The 22,324-nt window shown below is 36.9% G+C and overlaps 2 protein-coding genes across 3 annotated transcripts in view; one reads left to right on the top strand and one right to left on the bottom strand.

The window, feature by feature from the left end:
* Positions 1 to 668: 668 nt before the first annotated feature.
* Positions 669 to 2,602, bottom strand: cyb5d2 (cytochrome b5 domain containing 2). Its single transcript, XM_082169784.1, has 4 exons — positions 2,196 to 2,602; positions 1,972 to 2,112; positions 1,197 to 1,383; positions 669 to 1,112 (listed from the first exon to the last, which is right to left on the bottom strand). Exons 1-4 carry the CDS (start codon positions 2,491 to 2,493, stop codon positions 935 to 937), a joined length of 804 nt encoding a protein of 267 aa, XP_082025910.1. The 5' UTR covers positions 2,494 to 2,602; the 3' UTR covers positions 669 to 934.
* A 2,213-nt stretch (positions 2,603 to 4,815) lies between these two features.
* Positions 4,816 to 22,324, top strand: part of zzef1 (zinc finger, ZZ-type with EF hand domain 1) — a 49,493-nt gene continuing 31,984 nt past the window's right edge. The window contains exons 1-24 of one of the 2 annotated variants that reach the window (XM_082169559.1): positions 4,816 to 5,760; positions 6,941 to 7,085; positions 7,226 to 7,420; positions 9,798 to 9,981; positions 10,108 to 10,307; positions 10,916 to 11,126; positions 11,969 to 12,085; positions 12,314 to 12,492; positions 13,411 to 13,509; positions 13,786 to 13,877; positions 14,037 to 14,182; positions 14,502 to 14,607; positions 15,504 to 15,722; positions 15,899 to 15,969; positions 17,070 to 17,254; positions 17,671 to 17,804; positions 17,899 to 17,969; positions 18,074 to 18,188; positions 18,418 to 18,577; positions 19,662 to 19,783; positions 19,893 to 20,015; positions 20,165 to 20,334; positions 20,481 to 20,562; positions 21,155 to 21,356. In XM_082169559.1, the coding sequence (XP_082025685.1) occupies positions 5,287 to 5,760; positions 6,941 to 7,085; positions 7,226 to 7,420; positions 9,798 to 9,981; positions 10,108 to 10,307; positions 10,916 to 11,126; positions 11,969 to 12,085; positions 12,314 to 12,492; positions 13,411 to 13,509; positions 13,786 to 13,877; positions 14,037 to 14,182; positions 14,502 to 14,607; positions 15,504 to 15,722; positions 15,899 to 15,969; positions 17,070 to 17,254; positions 17,671 to 17,804; positions 17,899 to 17,969; positions 18,074 to 18,188; positions 18,418 to 18,577; positions 19,662 to 19,783; positions 19,893 to 20,015; positions 20,165 to 20,334; positions 20,481 to 20,562; positions 21,155 to 21,356 (3,802 nt within the window). In that variant the 5' untranslated portion in view covers positions 4,816 to 5,286. Of the gene's footprint in view, positions 5,761 to 6,940; positions 7,086 to 7,225; positions 7,421 to 9,797; positions 9,982 to 10,107; positions 10,308 to 10,915; positions 11,127 to 11,968; positions 12,086 to 12,313; positions 12,493 to 13,410; positions 13,510 to 13,785; positions 13,878 to 14,036; positions 14,183 to 14,501; positions 14,608 to 15,503; positions 15,723 to 15,877; positions 15,970 to 17,069; positions 17,255 to 17,670; positions 17,805 to 17,898; positions 17,970 to 18,073; positions 18,189 to 18,417; positions 18,578 to 19,661; positions 19,784 to 19,892; positions 20,016 to 20,164; positions 20,335 to 20,480; positions 20,563 to 21,154; positions 21,357 to 22,324 lie in introns of both variants that reach the window. The other variant, XM_082169558.1, reaches the window with a different exon arrangement.

Below are 22,324 nucleotides of genomic sequence, written 5' to 3'. Positions count from 1 at the left end.
ATTCAGTGGACTTTATTTTAACTGATCCATTAGAGTTAACGTCATACTAAAATTTGAGAAAATCGTTACTTGTGATTCTATTAAGTCAGACAGGTGCAGAAATACAAGCGCAGAATTATGATATGCTTACTATGCATATGCATGACATTTGTAACCTGTTATTATTGTCATCATTACATCATAAATTACACTTTATTAATTTCTGATCACCAAATGATACATTCCAGTTAACAATTTCAAAAGTCTTCTTGGTGGCGTAATACGTCACATTATGTTTCCTATCATATTTTAAATGCTTTTTCATGTCCATGCTTAACAGGTGCACTTTATCAAAGTTTTTGGTTTTTTTACACTTCTGATCACATTTCAAAGGAGATTGGTTTGTTTGTGGGGGGAGGGCAGGGAAAGGGCCAAGTCCACAGTCTGTTATTGGTATTGTTAAACTGTACAGATAAATGTATAATATTTTTGACCACTACAACTGTTTTGTACTTAATGCAGGTTGTGCTTTTTTGTCTATGTGACAAACCTACAATTGGCCTCTGTTTAATCTTTTCTGCATATTGTATGGTATCTGTATGCTCAGATATTTAGCCTGTCGCCGCCTCTAGTATCCTTTTCAAGAAAGGGAGGACAACTTTACATAAAGGACAATTGAAAAAAACAAATCTATAAAATTGTCTTTTATTTAACAGTCTTGATTCTATGGCATAAATAATGTACTCTTGTCACAAATTGCAAAGGAATTAGAAGTAAAGAAAACTAAATCAGAGAAACAATATAATTGGACCAGAACTAGCAGCATTGGTCTCTTGGCATGTGCCTCCTATAATAAACCAATCATAAAAACATTAAGAAAACTAAATGAAAATCTTGAGTCCTTGAAATCCAAACCAAATGTACTGACACTTGTAGTGTGGTGAGGACTTGTAGCTCAGTCTTTAGTGATTCGGCAGGATTCTGCAAGAGGAGGACAGTCCTTGTACTCTCTGAGGTTTCGGTTCTCTGAGTGAACAGGATCGGACGGTTGGATGCACACACATCGGGAATGACCAGACCCAGGGGAGAAAAGCATTCTGGGTACTCCAACCCAGTCTCTGTGAATGCCACCGCTACAGAGTAAAAATTTGTGTTACATTTTTCCAATAAATGTATCAAATGTTGTCCAAGAAAAAAATAAAAATAAATCAAAGTACCTCATTGTGGAGCACCATACCCGTCCCCCGCTGGCTTCGCTCCACTCCGAGTTACAGGCTGGGTACAGCTGCATCTCACTCTGAGCCTGGGCCTTTTTCTTCAACCCCTCTGACAAGAAAGCCTCAACACGTAGCAAAGCGTCAGTCGGCTGCCCGGTTTCTGTGTAGAATCGGCCTATCAGTTTACCTGCAAGCACAGGGGTCATACAGACAGAGACCTTAAAGGGACTGTTCACCCTAAAATCTCTCATACTCATGACAATTTTCATTTGTGGGTGAATTGTATTGTGTGTGTATTTTTGCAACAACTTAAGACATTAATGTGGAGTGCATTATATCAAAGTATCTAAGCTCTTACAAGTATTACACCATAGAAGTCTTGCAAGTAATTGAATGATCAGTTCTTTAAATAATTCAAATATATCAACATTTTTCTTGAAAATAAAAAGTATTTTCTTTGAAATATGTTTATCAATGTAACATTTTGCATGGAATAGTAAAAATAATTGTAAAACACTATGAAATAAACACTATTCCAGACTATTTTTCAAGTTTACTGAGTAGCAATTATGAGTTATTTTAAAATAAACGTCTGAAGTTTATTTTTTACATTTTTGTCAAAGCCAGATTTAAAAAAAAAAAATTTATTTTATTTTTTTATGGCAGCATTGAATTAATTATTCCAAAAAACGTATACAGGCAAGTAAAGAGATCTGAGTTTTTTTATTTGTGGTTGAATTATAGCAAATGAGTGACATCATCATGTGGTACCAACCTACTGGAGTGTAGTCCCTCTGATAAAATGATAGCCAGTCATAAAGAGCCACAATCTGGGAGTCCGAGAAATCCGAGACATCGCTAGACAAGCCAGACTCTGTGAAATCACCTGTAATAAACGCCCTTGACGCGTCTTTTCCTGCACAAACACACATTTTTAAAGAATCTCTATGCGTTAGCATCACTCAAACATCTGTCTTGTAAAATGCATAGTGAACTAACCCGTAAAGAAATGGTAACCGCCACCAGGGCCATAATGTTTCCTCCCCTTTTTAACGTCAAACACCTGTCCTAAGATCGCCAGGTACAATCCTTTACTGTTGTCTCCTCCGTTGTATAAAGACAGCTGATCTTCTGTCAGCATGCGCCCAGGTGGAGATGCTGACACATCACTGCCCTGCTGCCGCAGCCACGACTCTAGTACATTCACAACATTTCCATAGATCGGGAATGTGAGCCACTCGGGCACCGTCCACACGGCCAGGACCATTGAAATAAGAGCTACTAAATACTTCAGCATTGTACAGACAAACTGTCAGGCAGTCAGTATTTAAAATAAGAAGCAATTGCATTCCGTACCGAGTATCGCATCGGATTCAACAATATCACACCTGTCAACATGTTTCCGGTTGTGGTAATGCGCATGCGCAAATCTATTTTTATTTTTATTTTTTAAATATAGAGCTTAAATTTGCTTTTATTCAGTGAACAACAAATTTGTTTTTATTCAGTGAACATACATCGACACTATAGACAGCAACCAAAAGAAAGATAAGAGAGAAATAAACGCCAGGGTGAATAAAAAAATGTACACTGTGACAAATTTCAAAATAAAGTAGGCCTATACAGAATTCAAATAAATATGAATTTTGGGTCTTGTTGGCTTTTTAAATTGAAAGGGTCTCTAAAAAAACGGCCAAAATACGGCTTGGTTAGTCTTATAAATCGATATATTTGGGTATTCTATTAGTAAATGATTAAAAAATATATATATATATATTTTTTTAATAGGCTAGGCTAAATGAAATTTTGTCAAAATTACAATTAAAATGCACTTTAGTTTGCCAATTGAAGTTTCAAGTGTTTTAAATAAATTCTCTGTCACATTATTAACAGAGTTGGACAGTAACAAAGTACATTTACTTGAGTACTGTAATTAAGTTAACTTTTTGAGTATCTGTAGCTACTTTTCTTGAGAATGATTTTTTTCTGGAAATTTTTTACTTTAACTTCACATTTACTTTCAAACTTCATTTGAAAGACAAATATCATACTTTTTACTCTACTACAATTCGTAGTTAGCGTCAGTCAGGGGATGATTTTGGTTGCAGGGGTTGCCGTCAGAACCCGACATCAGATTGACATCAACATCCAACGTCTGTCCGACGTTGGATTTTGGTTTGAAATGAAAGTTGGGTTAACGTCAGAACCCGACTGATGTTGGTTTCTGACGTCAACCCGTTTGTCCAATGTTGGAGATTAATGTCAATCTGGCGTTGGATTCTGACATCAACCTGACTTTCATTTTCAACGTTGGGTTTGGTCTTCTAAATGTGAATTTTGTCATTGTTTTGGAGCACACAAGCTTATAGATAACAGTAAGGTAAACATATTCATTCTAAAAGCCAAAAAACTTAAAATAGGGCACTATTTGAGGGAACAGACATTTGGGTGTCCGAAACCATTGAGGACGTTATTGAGTGCACTTATTCACATTATCTCACATTCAACCCCCCTGCAACTGTGTTCCAGAAGAAATAAATTGTATATTGACATGAGGGTAGGCAGACATAGATTCAGAGGCATATGGTAGCCTGCTATAAGTATTACACATAAATGCAACAATAAGAAAACAATGCATAGACATTTACTTTTTACTTTTGATACTTAAGTACTTTTAAAAACAAGTAGGCTACTTCTGTACTTTTACTTAAGTAAAAATTGGTCTTTACAACTTTTACTTGAAACAGAGTTTGACCAGTATCTGTACTTTCACTCAAGTAAGGAATTACTTGCATTTATTATTAACACCATTTGCCAGAAAAGTAACATAATAGATTCCAGTGATTAGTATGTTTAAAGGTTTCCACAAGGTTTGCACAGAAATCATCCTAATAAACTGATTTGGTGTTCACGAAACATTTATTATTATTATCAATATTGAAAACAGTTGTGCTGCTTAAAAGTTTTGTAGAAATGGTGAAATTTTTTCAGGATTCTTTGATGAATAAAAAAGTTCAATTAACAGCATTTATTTGCATTTATCAAATTTAATTATTTAATTTAATTCATTAATATATTTTCTCCCCCCCTCCCCCCCTCCCCCCCTTTTAAATCTTACCACAAATGTTTGAATCATTGATAATAATAATAATAAGAAATGTTTCTTGAGCAGTAAATCGTCATATTAGAATGATTTCTAAGGATCATGTGACATTGAAGACTGGAGTAATGATGCTGAACATTCAGTATTGCTCTCACAGGAATAAATTTAATTTTAATATATATTAAAATAGAAAACAATTATTCTAAATTTAAATAATATTTCACAATATTACTCTTTTTAATTGTATTTATGATTAGTTTAAATAAATGCAGCCTGGCATAGCCACAAATTAGCATAAGAGACTTATTTCAAAAACATTAAAAAAGTCATGTTTCCAAACTTTTGACAGGTTCTGTATATACAGTTATTAATAAAATGTAAAATATATAAATAAATAAAAAAGGTTTGCAAAGAGCCCACTTCTCCCCCAAAAAAGTAGGCATAAATAAAAAATATAAAAAACACATCTAATCGTAATCGAAATCTATTCTAAATCCTTTAAAAATAATCTTGAGTAATTACAATTATAAAACACAAAATGAGTTTATTTTTCCAGTCCACAAAATTCACAGGTATTTCAAATGTTCCTTTGTTAAACATATTCCTTTAAAGTGGTTTCGCCTTTTTGAAATAAAGAATGACCTTTCCAGATAGCCAACTGTGTAACTAAACAGCTTCGAAAATTAGCACAGTTATTTGGCTTAATATTGCATTTATTTTCTGCCCAACATTAAAAAATGAAATAAATCAAATCCTGGCGGTGATACGCTAGGGGGCGTGTTTCCAACGTAGCGGGCGTCGCTGAGCTCACGGAAGGGACCAAAGTTTTTTGCTGACAAACATGACGTCAGCTGGCGAAGCCCGTCAATGCGGTAGTGACAGGGGAGGAACGCACTGACTGGAAAAGCACAAGCCTGACACTAAAACTAAGCTTGAATCCTGGGCTGAAGGCGATCGGAAGAGAGCCCGAGGCCGCAGAAGAACAGCATGGGGAACGCGGAGAGCGGCTGTGGCGCGGGGAGCGGCGATGAGGAGGACGTGGAAACGGAGAGTCCCGTGTTCGCCGAGGGCAGCCCGGCCTCTGCGGCCACAGGCACCAGGGCCGGCAACGAAGGTGGTGGTGGTGGTGGTGGTAATGGTGGAGGGGGAGCAGCAGCAGCAGCAGCGGCGGCGGCAGGCTCCGGCCAGGGGAAAAGCGTAAGAAGTGCGGCGAACCCTCCAGCACCGATCTACGGACTTCCCACCCCTGAAGCTCTACTGGAACAGGTGAAGCTGCGAGAAGCAGCGGCCCGTATGAGCGACTCATGGGTCGCCATTTCGGAGTCGGTGCTGGCTCGCAACGAGAGCGCTCTGGTGCGCTGGCTGGAAGAGCGTCTGAGCCGCGGAGAGGAGTCCGTGACCCTGGAGCAGTTCTGCGAGATGCTGGAGACCAGAGACGCCACCAGGGAGGAGTGCGAGGAGGTGAGGAGACATGCCTCTCAGACGAGCAATGTGTCTGGTAGCCCTGGTTAACTAAATACGGAAAAAGTATAGAAGTAATATTTCACTGTGACTAACAACTCAAAGTTGTGTAATTGACCCCACAGCTCTACTAATCTGGGAGTGGTTATATTGTGTAATCTCTCTCTATCTTTGTATCACACGTTTGATAAAGGTTGTTTATTGGCTGTCTCCACCTAGTTTACTTCCAATCTTTAAGGTATTGTAGGATTGGCATTGTTAGATTTACTTTGTCTTTTTTTTTTTTTTGATTGGCAGCTACAGGTTTTGATTAGATTGGCCAATTCATGTTGACCGCCGAGGAGTCAGACCCATCTAGTGCCAGGTCTTGCTGTACTGTACTTTCTTGACAATAAATATATTATAATAAATGCTTTAGCAAATGAAATTTCACAAATCTAACTTTTAAAACGTTTTTCTGCATTTGACTTCTGACTATTGGCTGCCAATTTGTATAAGTAAAATATATATTTTTACATTCACGGATACACACACACACACACACACACACACACACACACACACACACACACACACACACACACACACACACACACACGTATGTATACAATATGTGTGGGATAGGCTAAACCATAGAAGTCTTGTTTATGGAGTTGTGGACTAGTAGGTGTCCATAATCACAGGGCCTGGGAAAATGTCCCCAAAGGCAACCCTGATTAAATTTAAAGCTTATCCGGAGCATATGATATTGAATAAATGTGTTATTCTTCTGGGATTGGCTCACAACATCACCATTGGTTATGGCTAGGGTTTATACATTGTTTATACAATTTACAGTGTGGTACTACTACTTTTATATGTACCTTGGTGCTGAGTGATTATTTTATTCATGTACTATGGTATTTACATGGTGTTCTAAGACATATCCAAACATGGTTGAACTATGGTACTTTTTGTGCCTTTCCTGATTTAACCATGACTCTCTTTCATTTGCTTTACAAATGATTTGCATGCTGGCTCGAGTGTGTTTATGTTGGTGAAATAGACAGCTGGTTTGAGAGAGCTAGAGAGACTAGCAGCAGCATGACCTTTTTTTTGTTTGTCTTCACCTTTGTGTCCTGATATTTGTGTAATAGAATATACAGACAGAAAAATCACCTCTTCATTTTGTGCACTTTAGGCCTTTGGTCAGTTTGATGCTGAGGGTGACGGGATTATTGATGTGGAGAACATGCTCATGGCACTGAAGAACTCCAATGGAGCCAATCTTAAGGGAGAACTCAGTCATGTGATCAGGCAACTTCAGGCGTGCTCTTTGACACCAGGTGTGGAAGCAGGCATATTTATTAATGCATTGGTGACAGGAGCACAGATGTCCATAGTTGACCATTCCGGGTATTATGCGAATGACTGTCAGTGTTTGACCCAGATGTGTTCCTCTTTTACCCTTTTCATGCTTATTCAGGATTTGTGGATATCTTCTCCAAGTCCAAGGACCGCCTCAAAGCGCATGCCTCCAAAATTCTGAAATTCTTGCACCGGAATCGTATCCCCAGCAGTGCCATCCCATTCCCTGTGCTGGAAGGCTACAACAGCATCTGCACCATGAGGTCATCTGTACTGCAAGACTTCCTGGAATACCTGCTGCAGAAGGAGAAAGGTGAATGGCAAATGGGGGGCGGGCTCATTACAACTATGTATATATATTATGTATATGTATGTGTGTGTGCATAGGCCAACCCAGAAGTTAGCATCTTCCTGGTCCTCGACAAAAAGCCAATAGGAATTTCCATTGGTTTGTGGATTATTGCAGAAAATAAGCTCTGTGAACAACAAAGGTTTAATATTCTTGCACATTTTATTCATCAAGATAATCTTCACAAATGAGTGAACTAGGGATGCTAACGATTAATCGACGATCAATTGTCGCTAATAATTTAAACGATAAAACTTATCGATCATCGATTAAGCAAGGCAATGCGCGTGCGTGCTGCTCAACCGTGAAACAGGAGTTTCACAACCGGAGTTACACACTAGCATGTAGCTTAGTTCAAGTTAGCTTATGCATTCGTGTAATTTTGTGCAGATATAATTTGTAATATGTTTATTTTGTATACAGTATATCTGATTAATCTCATATAGGATGTGTTTTGTTGAGTTAAATAACCCGCTATCAATGCTCTTCAGTTTCCCTGTGTTCATTCAGCGCTTCAGCTTTAGCACGCGCAGTCAAACAGCAGTGCACGACTAATATGATTGGGACTAATATAATGAGAACACTATTTTAATAATAAATTATTTGGATTTAGTTGCTGTGTTAACATGAGTTACACATTCTGAATAGCACGCATCTGAGGCGGCGTTGGTGACACGTTGTATTAGTTGTTATATTTGATTATTAAATAATCAAATTAAATGATCAATCACATTGACTTATTTTACAATCTTACTAGCCCTTAATTTAGACTAAAACCCTTCTCATTCATTTAGCAAGGAACATTGCAGACCCTTTGCAGAAAATTGCAGACCCTGTCATGCGGTTGGCTATATGCCACTGCAGTAGAAACATATTGCAGTATTAAGGCTAACAATTAATCAATTGATGGATTGTTAATTTAAACAACGATCGATCATGGGAATTTGTGTAAATGAACACAACATTTATGAAGTTTAAAGCCTAAATGAAGAGTTCAGATGCAAAAGCATCTAAGTACCATCTGAAATTTTCTTCTAGAATGATCATTTTTATCAAGCTTGTATATTTTAGTTCAGTAATTTCACTTAAATGACAATGAAAATTACCTATTAATTGTAATTTAAGTGAAATTACTGAACTTAAATATACAAGCTTGATAAAAATGATCATTCTAGAAGAAAATTTCAGATGGCACTTTTGCATCTGAACTCTTCAAATAGGTTCACCAGAAGTTATAATAACAAACTACTATGATTTCAACATCACCACCACTAAGCTTCTGACAACTCTTTAAATTTAAATCATTATTGAAAGTGCTTTCACTTCAGCAATAATCTGCTGAGTCTTTTCTTTAAAACAAGACCAAACTTAGGTCTATATTCCAAAGCGTTCTTGAATTACAACCATTTAAGTTTGAATAGTGCATTTTAATGTCCATTCTCAAAAAGGGGGGTGACAGTTAAGGGGTTAAAATGTACTAGTTGGAAAGTTAGAATAGTTTGCAAGAGCACGAGCATAAACAACGAAACTGTAAAAATGAACTAGTCTGTAGATGAGATTTTCTGTTCGGCGTGATGTTTAAAGATGAAGTATGTAGTTTCTGCGACACAAGTGGCAATTACAAAAATTAAAACATATTTTCAGCATCAAAAGTAGCAAGTTATTTTGCAATGCCCCTTTTGCTTTGAAGGTCTAAATGTAGTAAATTTTGGCTTGCACTTTTGTACCCAAAGCTGAAAGTCTTTTCCCATGTAAAACATCAGTCATGGATCCCACACTGGCTAAACACCCTCTGGCTCAGCCTGCTACAGTAGCCACGCCCCAAACTCATGCTATTGGTTGAGCTGGAAAGAGATTGACAGATCTGAGCGGATCACTCTCAATGTTTACACTTTTGGGGGAGATAAACCATGAATGGCATACTAATAGTAGTCAATGAACAATAAACTGGGTTAAGAGAATGTATTGTCACAAAAATAATCTTATAATAATCTCGTCAAGACACGTAAAAAAAAAAAAGTCACAAATCAGGTATTACTGATTTTATGTTGAAGAATAAAACATGTAAATACTGTATGTGTTAACCACAGTCCTTATTTCAGTCATTTAACCAAAAACCCACTGACTTGGTTTGGGTTCTAACCACAAGGGCAAATATGCTAACTCATTTGCAGGTTTTAGGACTCATTACTGCTGCATTCTGTTGAAAACAAAACATGAATTTAACAATTTTCATTTTGTGCTGCTAGTGGTGAAATTTACTGTGGATAAAATATAAGAATATTTTCTTCCATCTCCTCCTTTGGCCTTCATCTTCATATTCTGATGAATCTCCTTTCAGATCTGGACATCCAGTGCAGAGCGGAGCTCAATCATGACCCAGACATGGATAAGTTCAAAGTGGTCACCCAGTGCTACAGCTTCATCGAGGCCTCGTCCAATAGTGCAGATATCAACAAGCTGACCAACGGTGAGACAGTGTCTTTCTGGCAGTCAGACGGCAGCGCACGCTCACACTGGATAAGGTAAGCTGCTTATTTCATTGGTGCATCTACATACAGTTAAAATATAGCTGATGATGTCACAAATTCCGTTATTTGCTAAATATGTAGTTAGATGTGACCACTTCCTCTGACTCATCTCTTTCACAGGTTAAAAATGAAGCCAGACATAGTTTTGAGACGGTTGGCCATTGCGGTTGCGTCTAATGACCACAGCTACATGCCACAGCTTGTGTCTGTAGCTGTAGGGAAGAGCCGGCGTTCCATGCAGGAGATTAGGGATGTGAGGATCCCCAGTAACGTCACGGGATATGTACCACTGCTAGAAAATGCCAACATCAGCTATCCCTGTGAGCACACGCTTGAATAGCACAGTGTTTTGTTTGAAATTTAAAGTGGGACACTATTGTTCAAATGTTTGGGGTTTTTGAAAGAAGTCTCTTATGCTCACAAAGGCTGCATTGATTTGATTTAAAAAAATGTAATATTGTGAAATAGTATTACAATTTACTCTGGTCTTCGATGTCACATGATCCTTCAGAAATCATTTAGATATGCTGATTTGGTGAAATCAAGAAACATATCTTATTGTTACCAATGTTGAGAACTTTGATGATCTTTGTAGAAACGGTAATGCAGTTTTTCAGGATTCTTTAATGATTAGAAAGTTCAAAAGAACAGCATTTATTTGAAATATAAATCTTTTGTAACATTATAAATGTCACTTTTGATCAATTTAATGCATTCTTGTGGAATAAAAGTATTAATTTCTTTCAAAAACATCTTACTGACCCCAAGCTTTTGCACACTAGTGTGTATGTATTTTGAATTTGAATATTGTGAGTAGAATGTAAAGTGTTTGTGTGTATTTCAAGTAAATACTATAATTCTATCCACATGAATGTTAGAAGTCAGAAATCCCTTGCAAACTTACACAGATCTTCCTTTTGTCTCTCAGATATTCAGATTAACATTAAGCGCTGCCTTAGCGATGGTTGTGACACGCGTATTCACGGTCTGAAGACAATGGGCTACCAGATCACCAAGAGCAAAGAGGTTTCAGTATCTGACGCCTCGGCTATATGGTATCTGTCTCTCCTCACGTCTCTGGTCACCGCTTCCATGGAAACCAACCCTGTGCTTGCGCAGACAGTCCTACAGAGCACACAGTGAGTCAAGAAAAATTACTATTGAATTTTGCTTCTCGCGAAAGCTCAGTAGTGATAGCACTATACAATTTACATTGCTTAATGAATCATTTTTTTTATTTACATACCCTGGTTTCACAGACAAGGATTAAGCCTATACTAAAATGTATGTTTGAGCTGTTTTAACTGAAAACAACTTGCACTATATGTCAGTGCCACTGTTTTGTCTCAAGATGCACACCAGTAATGTTTTTTTTCTAAGGCATATTTATAAAAGTTACTTAAATGTCCTAATTGAACTAAGGCCTAATCCTGGCTTAATCTCTGAACCCTGTCTGTGAAACCAGGCCATAGTGTCCTAGATGGGAGCTTAATGTTTCGTCCTCTACTTTGCTAAAATTGACAGTCATAATTTGAGACATTTACACTACCGTAACCATTCAAAGGTTTCTTTTTTTAAAAACGATATACTTGTATTCAGCAATGTTGCATTAATTTGATCAAAAGTGACAGTAAAGACATTTATAATGTTACAAAAAAAAATCTATTTCAAATAAAATGCTGTTATTTAATTTTTTTTATTCATTAATAATCTTTAAAAAATATATAATGTTATCTGTGAAAATATTAAGAAGCACAACCATTTTATAACATCATAAACATTGATATTAATAAGAGATGTTTCTTGATGTTTTTTAATTGATTAAATAAATGCAGCCTTGTTCAGTATAAGAGACTTTCAATAACATACAATTATTTTTACCCACGCTTTTGAATGGTAGTATGGTTTTGTTCTGATAAATCCCATCATTTGTTCAGAACAATTAATTTCACTGTGTTTTTTTACACTTTTTGTTCTCCAGGAAAGCCTTACAGCACATGCCACCCCTGTCCTTAACACCGTCTTCAACGGAGTTCCCCAAATTCTTCTCTGCGAACATTCTGGAAGAGGTGGACAGCTTTTTGCTGCGCATAGCAGGGTAAGAATCAAGCTGTACAAACTCGACTCAGCACGTTTAAATGTATTATTAAGAGGTCAAAACAATGCAAAACCCCTTTCGTTTTTATACAATACGAATCAGCCTGATAATAATGGAAAACTCTTTTCTCTCAGTGAATAATTCCAGCTGTTTCATCTGAATGTAATTTGACACTGCCATTCTCTGCTGAGAAAGTGCTTTGCTTTTAACCGTCCCACCTCTCTCTAGCTGCTGTGTGTCTCCTGAGGCTGAGCTGACTCTGTTAGCGTTCGCTCTGGCTCGAGGCAGCGTGGCTAAAGTCCTCATCTCTCTGTCTGGTATCTGTGAGCATCTGGACTCAGAATACACAGCTTCCTCACTGCTGGCCTCTATGGCGTCGGTCCGGTTAAGACTTCTCTACCGCAACGGTAATGGACATTAGTTCCATAGACAAAGGATTTTTAATACTTTGATCAAATGAACTTCTACATATGATGATCCTCATAACTATTTATGAATGTGCACTGCAAGAAGTGAGAGAAGAACACTTATTTTTTTCAGGGTTATTTTAGTATCTTTTATATACTATTATGGTATTTATTCATATTTTAAATTAGCTTTTATTTTTATATGTTTAGTTTACATTTAAATGTTTAAGTTTGAGAAATTTTATATGCTTTTGTCATTTTTTTTATTACGTTTTTCTATTTAGCTTTTATTTTAATTTTTGTTTTAGTCATTTTAGTACTTTGACTTAAACTTATTATATTGCAGGTGCCACTCCACCACACTTCTAATTTGCATCTAATATTTATAAACATTACTTTTTTCTTCTAATATTTATATTTTATTTTATTTCAGCTTTCTTTCAGTTAATGAAAACCGGTTTTAATAGGTGTGATTTTAGTTAATAACACTGATTTTGCTTAATTTGAATTTTTTTTAAAGCCTCGTTCATTATTGCTAAAACAAATTTTCTGAAATATTTTTTTTTCTCTTAAATTTCCCATGGACCCCCTAGAAGCTCCTTTCAATCCAGGTTGAAAACCCCTGCCGTAGAGCAAATACATTCATTTTGTTTGTTTGTTTTCCTGACTTTAGTGTCAAATTGTTCCATTTGCAGCTCCACATAGCTGTATTATAACTATCTAATATTGATGAGAAGAGATTAGTCATAACTGCACAAAATTTCACTCTCAGCGTTGAAAGACGCAGCATTGTAATGCATGTAAACCTCTGTGTGTGTGTGTGTGTGTGTGTGTGTGTGTGTGTGTGTGTGTGTGTGTGTGTGTGTGTGTGTGTGTGTGTGTGTGTGTGTGTGTGTGTGTGTGTGTGTGTGTGTGTAGGTAAACCCCTCCAGCTCCATCTGCAGGCATGTGATGTGAAGAGTAAAGAGGAGAAGTCTGGCCCCGAAAACATGCTGATGGAGCCCAACTCTGGAGATGGTACGCAAACCATTTATAACATTCCAAATGATCCTGGTTTTAAAATATGTGTTGGGAAGGAGTATAGTGGTCAAGTACTTCACAGATAAATCACCAGAGTACTGGGATGGATAGGGACGTCTTTTGAAACTTGAAAAGCAAACGTTGCTACTAAACTTTCTCTGTGGAGAAAATGAATATGATTTGAGCTGCTCTGTTTTATTCACATCATCTGTTTTGCTTAGAAACATAGTAAAAGTTGAGACTTTAATGTAGATGTTTCATTTGAAACTGCAGGTTTTCTGACAGAGAATGGAAAGAGGAAAGCCAGTGTGATTCTGTCCACTGAAAACCAGAGCTGCTTCCAAGTCACACAGATCAAGATAAAAGTGAGAGAAGCTTCAGTACACACTTGAACTTTTGTGTTTTATACTACATAAACATGAAATTAGAATATGTTCTGCTTGTATGGTTGTTCAGTTGGAAGCACAAACTGATTTGATCTGCTCATCCTAGTTTTAAAGCACTGCTGTGTTCTTCCACCTCAGGTGCGTAAAGGAGCCATTGGTGCTAAATGTGGCTTGTTGTTTGCCTACAATGACAGCGAGCCTTTTGATGCCGATAAACATTTCAAAAGATTCAAAAAGTATGATAGCTGGGACCACAAAGACTATAAAGAATTTGTCCAAGACAGGTATGTCACATTCTTAGTCTGTAACATGTGCCTAGCTGTCGATTAATTTTTTATGGCGCTAATTTGCATAACATTGTTGCTCATAAGAGACAGCAAATGCTGATAACGTGAACTTTAAATGGTGCTTGTTTAGGAGTGTGTGTGAGAATGTGTTGTCTTGCCCAGTGCGTTTGAGTGTATTTTGGTCTTTGCATGTGTGCACACGGCCAAGATGGCTGTAAATTTAGTGAGAATGTTTTTGTCAGTCAATTGACCTCTCACTGTTATCTGCCTCTGTACCCCCCCCTTTCACATTCACACACAAACACATACACTTCAGCACAAGGACACTAGAAACCAGTGAGGAGGAGCCCATTGGCTGGTTTGAGGTGGAGGAGGACTGGAACGACGTGGAGATCAAGCTGCAACAATGCAGAGTGTCAAAAGTATGACTTGCTGCCTGTCTTTCTGTCTTTTACTTATTTTTATCAAATACACTGAAATGGTCACCGCAGTTTGATCATTTTCTTTATTGCGACTTTCTGTTGTTTTTTTGTTGTTGTTTTTTTTAAAGCAAAAATCATGGTTATGATAAAACCCTTAAAATGGACTGTAAACAATAAAATACAGACTGTTAAAGCAGTCTTTTAACTTTTCTGTCTTGGGAAAGTAACCCAGTAGCTTTCATACCAAAAGTGCAAAGATATAAATACAAGTGAGACAAATGTGCAAAGCAAACTAAACTTGCAGGAATTTCTGTATGTCCAAAACATTGGCCTTTCATCCACCTACTGAGGTACTCCCATCTTAGAATGAATGACTGAGACAACATTAGAGGCTTTGAAATCAACTAATCTTAATGTAAGCTTGCAGTCGATTGTAAGAAACGTTTAAGCAGACTAAAGATTGGGGTCTGGCATACGTCACGAGAGAGAAGTCTGTTATTTTACTGGAAGACCGAATTATGACATATTGATTAAAAATGATGAGGTCAACATTTTTTTTTAAACATGCATGGATGAATCATTCACAATAAGATCAATAACGTGTTTAGAAATGGCGACTTCTCATTCACGCCTACGATTTCTTTTTCACTACTTTTTTCTTTCTCTGCAGTGCTTGTCTGTTTTATTTCGATTGGAAGTATATATTTACTATAAGAATTGAAAGACGAGTTGAAATGATGTTCTGAATGTCGTTATGTCACAAATGATTTGATCTTAACTTTAATTCAAAACATCTTTGAGTGCTTGCTATTGAATATGGAAACTCAAAAATCTGAATTTATATGCATAAGACAACACACACTTGATTAACCTGAACTTTCTGTCTCTGCATGTAGTTTCTGATGGTGAAGTTCCTGTGTGCTAGGCAGGACACAGCAGACCGGTTGGGGGTTCAGCAGATGAGTTTCAGTGGTTATTTGTGTCCAGACTCTGAGCGGATAGAGGATGTGGAGGATCTGAGTGCTCAGGCCGAGGGGAGCGTCTCAGGCCTGGTCACGGGTCTCACTCTCATGAAGAAAACCCTTTATTTCATCCAGCAGCTCACCAGAGATATGGTACACCCACCAAATGTCCTCTTGCAAGGGGTCTCACCATGACTTTGACCTGATTTATTTAAACACAACTCACAACTGAAATTCATAATGCATTTTTTTTTTTTTTTGCATAAATCTTTAAAGAGAGCTGTATAAACCCTGAGCCTATGTTACAGGATGTGTCTCTGTCCAAGCAGAAGTCTCTGCTGGACTTAAGTGACCTCAACCTGTTGCTGTTCTGGGACTTTTACCGCAAACTCAGATCCATGTGAGTAAAGCTGTAATATGAATGTTTGTGTATATTTATGTGCATGGATTTTATTTTAAATGATTTTTAAAATGGGATTTTGCATTCTAAAAAAAATAAAAAAATAAATGGTGCACTATTTCTAGGCCACTAATCAGAAAAGTACATTTGTGACATTGATCATAGCCGCGTTTCCACCGAAATTACCCGGAACAATTTGTCCCAGGAACTTTTTTCCCCCAGACCTGTTGCTGTCTGCGTTTCCATCGCGGTCTAAAGTACCGTGTACATTATATTATATTAGACAAATTAGTTTGCTGACATAGGGTGGCGCGCTCCTTTCCACTTCCCACAGACGTTGAGTCAACCAATTAAAATGCTGCGTGAACTCAACCAATCAGCATGCTCAGCGCTCCCAAGTCCCTCCGCTTAAAGTTCCTGAACTTTGAATAAGTACTTTTCCTGAATTTTTACCCGGAACTTCATTTAGACCCTGGTTCCTGCGGTCGATACACACGAGTACCGCCTCAAAGTTCCTAGTTCCTGAGGAAAGTTCCTGCGCTGGAAATGCGGCTCATGTGACTCTTTCTACAGATGTTTACACAAGTCCACTTGACATTAAATTTCAACAGTCTACTTCATGTAAAATTATTTTAAACAAAATATAAAAAATGTATACAGTATATTTTAGAAATGTGTCCATTTAAAGGATCTTTTAAAATGAACTAATGAAGACAAAAATAGAATACAAATTATAAACCGTTTTTTTATATAATACAGACTAGCCACAAGGCATTGAGATGAGAGTAGTGTGGCCTTGACTATTGTAAAATTTCAAATGTAATTTATTCCTGTTATGGCATAGCTAAATCTTCAGCATGATCCTTGAGAAATCATTCTGATATGTTGATTTTGTGCTCTAGAAACATTTATTATTATCCTCCTCAATGTTGAAAACAGCTGTAGTGCTTAATATTTTTGAGGACTAAAAGGAGTGTGCATGGACCATTTATGGACAAACTTGTGTTTTTCATGATGTTTTCGCTTTTAGGAAATGTGCTGATTGATCAGTTTTTGTCTGTGTTAATGTATTTCTCTGTTGTGTGTGTCTGTACACTCAGTGAGGGAGAAGAGGCTGTAAAGACACGAGTTCTCCTGCTTCAGCTGCTCCAGAACTGCTTCCCAATGCTGCCCAGCCTGACAGAGTCCCAGCCGACAGACGTCTCAGCATCAGCATCACCCTCAGCCAGCGCAGATGTGGACCCTGCAGAAGCTGTCGGAGAGCTCTACAGTCACTTGTGTCATGGTGAGACTCACACACTGCTCTGTTTGACTCAATGGCTGTTATTATCAATGTTGAAAACTGCATAATGTTTTTGTGGAAATCATGATAATTCTTTTCAAGATTCTTTGATGAATAGAAAGATCAAAAGAAAAGCATTTAATTGAAATCTTCTGTAACATTATAAAAGTCTTTACAGTCACTTTTGATCAAATTAATGCATCCTTGCTGAATAAAAGTATTAATAGAAAAAAGAAAACGTACTAACACTACTTTTGAACAGTAGTATAGTATCAACTTTCCAAATAATATCAGTTAAAATTGATAGCTGAAAACGAAGGAGTTTCGTCTTTAAAACATTCGCGTAAAAGCCATGTAGTGATGCCATTGTGTTTTGATTGGCGGTTAAGAGAGTAACCCATAGTTTTTGCGCTATGCAGTGGTGGATGGGCCTGAAGGAGAGACTGCAGTGGATAAAGCTCTGAGGAAAGAAGCTGTGAAAGCCATTCTCAATGGAGCCGCCATCTTCTACCCTGACAAACAGAGCCGGAGGGACAAACTCTTCCTCTTGATGGTAAGACTGCAAGAGTGTCCTTGCCTTGGCTGAATATTGTTACTGAATTGCTTTTATATGGACTAAGTCTTTTTTTTTTTTTTGCTTTTCTCAGCAAAACATAACTGAGGAAAATCAACCGGAGTCTGTAAAACTGACATTCGAGTCTCTCTGCAGTTATTTCAGGTATGAAACACCTCCCTTTAAACTTGTACTCCCAGTCCTGTCCTGTAAACTGTATGACTTAATTTCCTGCTCACACATTGTCTCTCACTCATCTCTGTTCGCAGTGATCATGACCCGAAAGGTCTCCTTATGCTGCCCCCTAAAGGAGCTCCGTCTGACTTTGACATCTCGCCTATCCTGACTGTCATGGACACACTGCTCATTGTGGCCACTAGAGAGGCATGTTGACAGCTGCCAACCTCGTCTATTCACCCCTGCTCACATACAATCTCCTGCAAATAGCTGACACGTGTTTAGATGTTTACATTGTGCATTAACGTCTGTTAGCTGACACCTCGTATTGTAATGCATTGTATTACAGCTCGCTAATAGGTTTCCCTTGTCTAGTAGCTTTGTAAAGAGTAATGTGATGTTTATCCATGTAAGAATGTTCCTCTCTTTTTTTCAGTGTGAGGTGTTGATGTTGGACTCCAAAGGAGGGTCCATTTGGAGGGTCCTGCTGTCTCTGTTCTGGGCTCTACAGGGAAGCCTGCTGTCCTGGTGTTTCCTGCAGCTTAAAGGAGGAACGGCCACCTCTGCTGATCTGGCCAGGGATATTCTGCTTAAATGTTAGTGTGATTTTCTTGGTTTTCCAGTCTGCTTGCCAAGAGCCCTTCAAAATACAGTGGGTTCCAGAAGTCTGAGACCACTGGTGGAAATGCTTCGATTGTACTAAAATAATAATATCTTAATGCCTTTTTCATTACACATTGTATTATCAGAATAACAATTGAAAAGTTGAATTGAAGAGTTTGATCATGAGAACATTTCAAAGAGCCAATATCTTGAGATTTTAGTTTTGGATTTTAGATTTTTATTCTTAGATTTTCAGAGATCACTTTTGATCCCACTGTACTCCAAAGAGTTTTGCAATCTCTATAATGATGTAGTCAACCCTATTCGGAAGCATAAGTCGCCATTTACTAGTATTTTTTTATATTACTCACTACTAGACTTTTTACATGGAATGCAAGAACAATGCAATTGAAAGAATTTTAAACACTATTAAAGTCAAATAAACAGTCTGTAATAAAATAAGAACAAATAATCAACAAGCAATAGCACAAATATACAACAGAACAAAGATGCTAATAAAATAAAGAGTGTTTTTCAGGTAGATCTAACAGTAGTTCGATACAGATTAGGTAGATTATGTACAGAAATTGAATAAAGTAATCAAATGTAAAATAACACTGCATATTCTTCACTGTATAAATTAAATATAGATGAATCCTTATTAAAGTTATAAAAGTTATTCAGTCAAGATCGAGTTTTTTTTTTGCAGTAAGATTTTATTCATTAAGGACACCTTCAATTCATCAAAAGAGACATTAAAGACAGTTATAATGTCTTATTAAATACATTTATAAATATACATTTTTTAAAACTTTCTATTCATCAAACAATTCTGAAAAAACAATATTACAATTTCCACAAAAATATTGAGCAGCACAGCATTGTTAATAATGATAACTCATTATTCGTTATTTTTATATTGTAATATTTCACAACCACAATATTACTTTTTTACTGTATTTTCGATCAAATAAATGCAGCCTTTTCTTAAATAAAAATCGTACAGACTTTTGAACGGTTGTGATTTATTTGCAGTGGTCTGTCACAGTGTGAATACATCTATGTTGTTTTTCTTAGATGTGGAACAGTTCCTGTCAGGTACCAAAGACATACTGAGTCCTCTTATTAAGCGTTTCTCTGGAGCTGACATCATGGAGAAACTCAGTGGCTCTATCCTTGCCATGGCAGCAAGACAGCTGGTAGCACACCACTATATATCTTTATTTCATTATTTAGTTATTTATGTTTCTGTATATATTATGCTTCTGCGTGTATGTATATAAAAGTGTGTACTGTGTCCTGTTGTAGACCATCTTCCTGCTGGAGCTGTGCGCTTTGAATATTCCTCACTGTGTGTTGCTCAAAAGATTCTACCCTCTGGCAGACATGCTCAAGAAGCTGTCTAGTGACACAGAGGACATCTTCTCTAAGGTCAGTTCACTGTGTGTCTTAAATAAATAAATTGAATAAAAAGAAAAATTAATTAGTATTTGACTTTTTTCACTTGCCATTTAAAAACCATGAATGATAATTAATAAGAATGTTTATCAGATTTCTTTTTTATCCCCTTGTGTTTGTAGGTTGATATGGAGGGCTGTCAACAGACACAGCAGCCTGTTGTTTTAAGGACATGGCAAATGGAGTCGCCTCATAACTATGAGAACAGCAGGCATGAGACCACCATCTTTGTCTGCCCTGGTGCCACATCCTTCGAGGTGGAGTTTGATGAACGCTGTGAAACAGAGAAAAGGTGTGAAAGGCTTATGCAACAACTCAACTGCTACCTTCTGGTGATAAAAGGAATCAAACACTCATTTTCCTGTTGTTTCCTTGTGGCTCTTAAGTATGCTTTATATTCAAAGTGATTGAGATGTTTTTTTAAATATATTTTTTTAGGTATGACTATCTGGAATTCACTGATGCTAGGGGAGGGAAAGTGCGATATGATATGAAGGTCGGAACGGAGAAATGGCCAAAGGTACAAAAACTTTTATTGTAGCATTTTAACTAGGGTCAACTGAATGTGTTAATTGTGTAATTTTATATATATATATATATATATATATATAAAAATGTGTTTGTAATGGTAACAGCAGCCAAACCCCCCCCCCCCCCCCCCCCCAAAAATCATATGGCCAAAATGAACAGGCAGTGTGATATTACAATTTTTTTTATATTTGTTAAGCCTAATATTAATTAACCTGCAACTATGCGAACATGAAACATCCATAATCCAAATTATTATAATTATTGATAAAAATTAAACAATATCCAAATTGGATCCAAATCATTATAATTCTAAAATGCATTATCTTGCAAGAAAAATAACTTCCTCAAAACATTTAATATTTTAACGGTTATAGACAATTTCCATATGCGGTCATTCTGTTTAAAATGAATGCAATTCAATGCTATTCAATTCACAGCGTTAAAAATGAATGCAATTACTTTTGCCCCGTGCTTGTACGCAATTCCAATTATTATAATTTTTTGTCTGGTCTGGTGTCTTAGAGAAAAAAAAAAGTTATGTATAATAAATAATGTTTTTTTGTTGTTTTTTTTGTCTTCAGAAAGTGACGTTTAAAGCGGGTCCCCAGCTGCAGTTTCTGTTTCATTCAGACAGCAGTAATAACGAATGGGGTTACAAGTTTACAGTGACGGCGTACGGCCTGCCAGACGTCACTGTGTCCTGGACCTCAGACCTGCAGCTCCTCGTGTCCAAGCTGATGGGACGTCTGGCCTCCCGCACCATGGCTTTGAAATCACCTTACGGTGAGAGAACACACTGAAAATCGATTAATCAGTTGATTATTTCTCTGTTTAATTTATTTTAAAAAGGCAAATTTTATTCTCTGTATTTATTCCAAAAACTCTATTCCACTTAAATGTGTTCTCCTTCAAATAATAAATTGTAAATTAAAGCTGTATAAAAATAATTGTAAATGTATCCACCTTATTTTGCAATGTGGATGTAAGCGATTTTCTGTGAATGTGTGAGACTTCCGGTTCATTAGATGCTATTGATAAATAACTAGAAGTATAACAAAGTGTAGTAACTGGTAAAACTATTTGAACAAGAAAGCAGTGTGTTTGATCATAATATACAATAAAACACGGTTATAACAAATGCCAGTTTGCAATATAAAGGAGCATCACAGACATAATAACTGGAAGTGAATGACACAGGAAGCCTTACATATTCAAATTTCAAATGGCCGCACCTGCTCTTACATTAAAAGTTGGTGGACGGATCTACTTTTAATTCAAAAAAGATTTAAAGGGTTAGTTCACCACAAAATGAAAATTATTTCATTATTTACTCACCCTCATGTCGTTCCAAACCTGTAAAACTTTTGTTCATCTTCGAATCACAAATGAAGATATTTTAGTGAAATCTGAGAGATTTCTGTCCCTCCATTGACAGTCTACGCAACTACTACTTTTACGCTTCAAAAAGTTCATTAAGAGATCATAAAACTAATCCATATGAATTGAGCGGTTTTGAAGAGACTTGATCGCTTTATACGATGAACAGATTGAATTTAGGCTTTTATTCACATATAAACATTCATCAACTCAAACATCACTTATGGTAAAGGGAAGCTCAAGCATGTTCTCTTGACGTACGAGAACGAGAACCAATGAGGTTAATTCTTTTGTGTTATGCGGCACATTTAAGCTTCCACAAGAACCAATGAGGTTTGTTCTTGCGTGTCAAAGCAGGTTTGGTTGAGCTTCTG

Source organism: Leuciscus leuciscus (assembly GCF_965113295.1).
Source record: "Leuciscus leuciscus genome assembly, chromosome: 5".
In the NCBI taxonomy this organism is placed as follows: domain Eukaryota; kingdom Metazoa; phylum Chordata; class Actinopteri; order Cypriniformes; family Leuciscidae; genus Leuciscus; species Leuciscus leuciscus.
This window is presented reverse-complemented; position numbering and strand designations above follow the sequence as displayed.